This window comes from Ursus maritimus, unplaced genomic scaffold (genome assembly GCF_017311325.1).
Source record: "Ursus maritimus isolate PB19 unplaced genomic scaffold, ASM1731132v1 scaffold_4, whole genome shotgun sequence".
Taxonomy (NCBI): domain Eukaryota; kingdom Metazoa; phylum Chordata; class Mammalia; order Carnivora; family Ursidae; genus Ursus; species Ursus maritimus.
The window spans coordinates 76,658,023-76,662,584 of record NW_024426552.1 but is presented as its reverse complement, the minus strand read 5'-3'; the positions used below and the strand labels follow the sequence as shown (position 1 = coordinate 76,662,584).

At 48.3% G+C, this 4,562-nt stretch overlaps 1 protein-coding gene across 1 annotated transcript; it reads left to right on the top strand.

Annotated features, from left to right (window-relative positions):
* Positions 1–1,550: 1,550 nt before the first annotated feature.
* RTP4 (receptor transporter protein 4) lies at positions 1,551–4,311 on the top strand. The gene is made up of 2 exons (XM_008705175.2): positions 1,551–1,808; positions 3,131–4,311. The coding sequence occupies exons 1-2, from the start codon at positions 1,627–1,629 to the stop codon at positions 4,110–4,112; spliced, it is 1,164 nt and encodes a 387-aa protein (XP_008703397.1). The 5' UTR covers positions 1,551–1,626; the 3' UTR covers positions 4,113–4,311.
* Positions 4,312–4,562: the final 251 nt, after the last annotated feature.

Below are 4,562 nucleotides of genomic sequence, written 5' to 3'. Positions count from 1 at the left end.
GTCATCGATCCTCATTGCTCCCCAGAGCAGCCACCTTAAAAATTTTCTGTATCTGTTCTGCGTCGACCTATAGAGTTTCTGCTAGTTGAAGAGGTGTTTAAAAATATAAGTAAAGTTATCGCTATGTTTGGGAGATTACATTTAGTTTTCTTTCTTGCTTTCTTTTTTTTTGAAGTAGCCTTCATGCCCAGCATGGAGCCCAATGTGGAGCTTGAACTCATAACCCCGAGATCAAGACCTGAGCTGAGATCAAGAGTCGAATGCTTAACTGACTGAGCCACTCAGGCACCCTGGGACTACATTTCTTGTTTCTTGTTTCTCTCCTTTAACCAAACCAAATCCCTCCAGCCCCTTCCGCCCCTAAGCTAGAGCAACTATGGAAATAAATTATCAAGTGGACAACTGCCATAAAGAGAAAAAGTTGATTCCTAAGGGCTTTCCGGCCTTCTCGCATATCCTATAGGTTTAATGCCAAGTTCCCATAATTATCTAAGTACACAAGAGTTTCCTACATTGTCTGTGTAGACATAGGTGCCCTCGAAGTGTAAAGGTGTAAAAACAGAGCATTTGTATAAAGTAGAACATCCTGGGAGGAGGGAAGAAGGGGAGCATGTGAAAGTCTAGAAAGTCTGAGAAGACTTAGGCTGATCCTGTCTGGGATGTGGTAACCCTCGTGGCGCTTCCAAGGACATAGGTCCTGCTTGTCCTATCTCCCCCATTTGAGTTTAAAGTCCAGAGGGACCGCGCTCACTTTCTAGAATCTCAGACTCTAAGTTAGAAGTGACTTAAGGGCATCTAGCTCCAGTCCCTCATCCCCCGAGTGGGAATTCTCTCTATCCTGGCCCCAAAACATGGCTCCCACACCTGCTTGCCTACACCCCGAAGATAATTTGCATGCCAATAGCAGAGTTAAATAATCCTTTCATTTAGCGTGGTGTCCTGCTCCACGACCCAGGAGATCTCACTAGACCAAATCACCGGGGCAGGTTTCCTCCCACCCTGGCTCCAGGGTGTCAGGCTAGACCCTGAAATACCGTCCTCAGCGTCTTCTCAGAGATGGAGGTGGGTTGACACATCACAGGTTTTGGAGCCCCCACAGGCCTGGGTTCGAGTCTCGTCCACCTACGCTGCTCAATGGCTGTGTGGCTTTGGGCAAGGTAATACACCTCTCTGTGCTATCCCTGTAAAGACCAGGAATAATCCCCCCGGGGGATGTGGTAAGGGGCCAGTGGGCGCATGAGAGCACCACGGGACACAGGCTCGCTTCTTAGTGGCATTTACCCCAGCGCCGAGCATAGTGCTTCGCCTGGTGCACAAATAAGAGAAAAATAAAATACCCAAGTCACTTATCAGTGCCTCCAAAATCTAGAACAGAGCTCTCTACTCAGATCTCTCTCTCTGAGAGGCCTGTTCACAAACTGGCAAAACTCTGCTGCCCTCTGTCTTCGAAACAAAGACCTGTTCTGTGCACTCAAACAGTCTGAAACGAAAGTGAAGAAGATAGCTGACGCGTTCCAGACCGAGAAACCGAAACTGAGGTGTTTTTTGCTTTTTTTCTTACCCCCCCCCCCTTCCGGCTTGCTGAGCAAGGCTAAGTGGGACGAGGCTTAGTGGAAGCCACTAAGCATGGCTTCCCAGCTTCAGGGGAAGAAAACGGTTTTAGATGTCCGGACCTGGGAGCAGACATTTCAAGAGCTGATGCAGCAGGAGAAACCCCGGGCCAGATGGACCCTGAAGCTGGATGAGAGACTGGACCCAGACTGCCTCGCCGAAGGCTGGAAGCAGTACCAGCAGAAAGGATTTGGCAGGTGAGTGAGAGCTGGCCTCTCAGCAGACCTTCTCTGGCAAAAGGGGGATCAGCTTAGCAGCGACTGACTGATTCCTTTGAGAGCTTGTTAAAGGAACCAATGTTCCCAGGATCCCCATCCTTTTGTGGCCACAGAGCTCTCTCCATTTTTGCTTAGCCATACACAAAAAGAAGAAGTTTCTTCTTTTGCTAGGTTTCCTCCCTAAACATTTCTGGAAGTTCTCAAGGAATGCTTCCATATTCCATACATCTGCCCTCCCGTTCTCTCACCACCTCCTGTTCCAGACTGCCTCTATCTAGAGACTTCTGCTATTTCCGCCCTCAGTCCTGACTTCTCCAGGCTGGCAGCCCTACTGGCCTGAGCACTAGCCAGGGATGAGGGCCTTCCTTAAAGCCCCAAGAATGGAGGGAAGCCATACAATCACTTTGAACATGACTTTGCTGAAGGCCTGGGGATAATAGAGGGAATGGTGCAGCAAGAAAGACATCTAAAACCCAGTTCCCGGAGGGCGGTGAGAAATGTCGACCTAGGCACCTGATCTCCTTTTATGTGGCACATGGGGACCTTCACGCTCTACTTTCCACCTCACCTGTTGTCCTGCTTCCCTGTCTGCCCCACCCTGACTCCATCTGTCCTCTGTTCCAGCCTTATGGATTATGAGCCATGCCCCTGCTTTTTCAGACTTGTATTCCTTTATCATGATAATCTGCCTGTTTGGCAGGCCCTCTCCTCCCTCCCCAGTACTCATCCTTCAAGGACCAACTCAAGGGCCCCCTCCTCCTTAAAGCATTCCCTGGTCTTTCTAGGCAGAGTAAGTGTTCCTTCTTCTACATTCCCATAAGATAATGGTTTTAAACATAGATATTTAAAAACAAGCTGTGTATCCCTTTATGACTCAGTTTCCTTATCTGGACACTGGGCTCAATAATGCCTCCCTCAGAGGGGAGATTTAAAGATGAAGTGGGATCACATTGCAGCCCCTAAGACAGTGCCTGCCTCAAAGTACTTACTTTCTATGTTTTCTGTGGTCATGAGGAGGACCAAATTCGCTGGGAGATGGCAGGACTACTTTTCCCTCTGAGACATCCAGAGATGTTTTATTAGCAAACAGGCAAACTCGGGACCACGGAGGGTCAAAGTTCAGTGGATCACAGGAAGAGGCTTTATTTAAAATCACAATCCCTCTCATTCTTATTTGGCAATTTGTTAATATCCTATGCACCTTCTCGAATTGGAGGAGATCTTAGAGACCGAGACCAGGCCCACCCCCTCAGGTCGACGATCACCTGAAGGCACAACAGCCTTCTTCCTTCTGTCTGCAGGTTCCAGTGTTCCTCGTGCCGGCGAAATTGGGCTTCCGCTCAAGTGCATATCCTATGTCACATGCACCTGGAGCCCAAGAAGTCCCAGGGCCAGGTGATTATGCGGCTTTTTGCTCAGAGGTGCCAGAAGTGTTCCTGGTCTCGATTTGAGAATCCTGAGTTCTCCCCAGAGAGTGCCATGAGGATTCTGAAAAACGTGGTGCGGCGTATTCTGGAGAAATTCTACGGGAACGGCTTTAGGAAGTTTCCAGAGCTACCAGTCATCCGGGAGGTGCCTTTGGATGGGTCCCATGACACAAGCAACTGTGAAGCATGCACTCTGGGCTGCTGTTCATGGAGGTTACGAAACAACATGACAGAGCCATCAATAACCCTACCCTCCTATATGGAGGTTAGCAGTTCCTCATGTCACATTGGTGATGTGTCCGGCCAAAACCAGGAGTGTGGGTCTAACTATGTCTTTCAGGAGTCAGGGCCCAGCCCTACCACTGCTGAGACCCAAGCTCCTGGGGCAAACACTCAGCCCAAAGGGGAGACTAGTCTCCAGCCCACCCCAATGGCAGACAGGCAGGCCACACAGGGAAATTCACAATCCGCACAGGAGACAGCACCACAGACCCCCTGGAGGACATACTCTGAGGTTTTAAGGATGGCCCGCCAACAGTCTACACAGCAGTCATGCTCACAAGCCACATGGACCATGTCATACACTCAGACTAGTGGAAGAACAGCCCCCTCTACACTAGGGTCACCCCTACAGCTCACACGGAGGACGGCTGGGGGGTTTGTGATCCTCAGTAGAACCGAAGCTACCTGGCGACGTTCACCTCGATACTCTGTTCCAAACACCCGTCGCATATGCCCTCATTCAGTGCAACGAGATGTATTCTTTGACCCGGATGTATTTTTCTACTTCTGGATCTGTATTGTTTTGTTCTTTGTCTTTGTAGGCAAATACTCAGAAGCAGAAAGAGGGAAATAAGTTTGTCTTCTTTTCTTCTGTATTAATTCCATGGCAATCAATGAACTGGTTGCCATTTTATTGTGACACAGAGTAGGCTTTGAGATTAAGCACGGTCAAGTTTGTAAGAATAAACAGTAGTTTCCTAGGTCTCCTTAGCAGATAGTCTAAAACATAACCTGGCAGATAATGGACCAATAATAAATATTTGTTGAGTCACTAAAAGCTCTTCATTCATTCACCCACTCATTCATTTCTCTCTCTCTGTCTGTATCTTGACATATCCTCACAAGAACTGAGGGTCATGAGCATTATCAGAGAGTTATTGTGGTAGGCAGAATAATGGCCCCCCCAAAGATATCCATTCCCTATTTCTCAGAACCTGTGCATATGTTACTTTACATGGAAAAAGGACTTTGCAAATCTGATTAATTTAAGGATCTTGAGAAGAGGAGCTTATCCTGCATTATC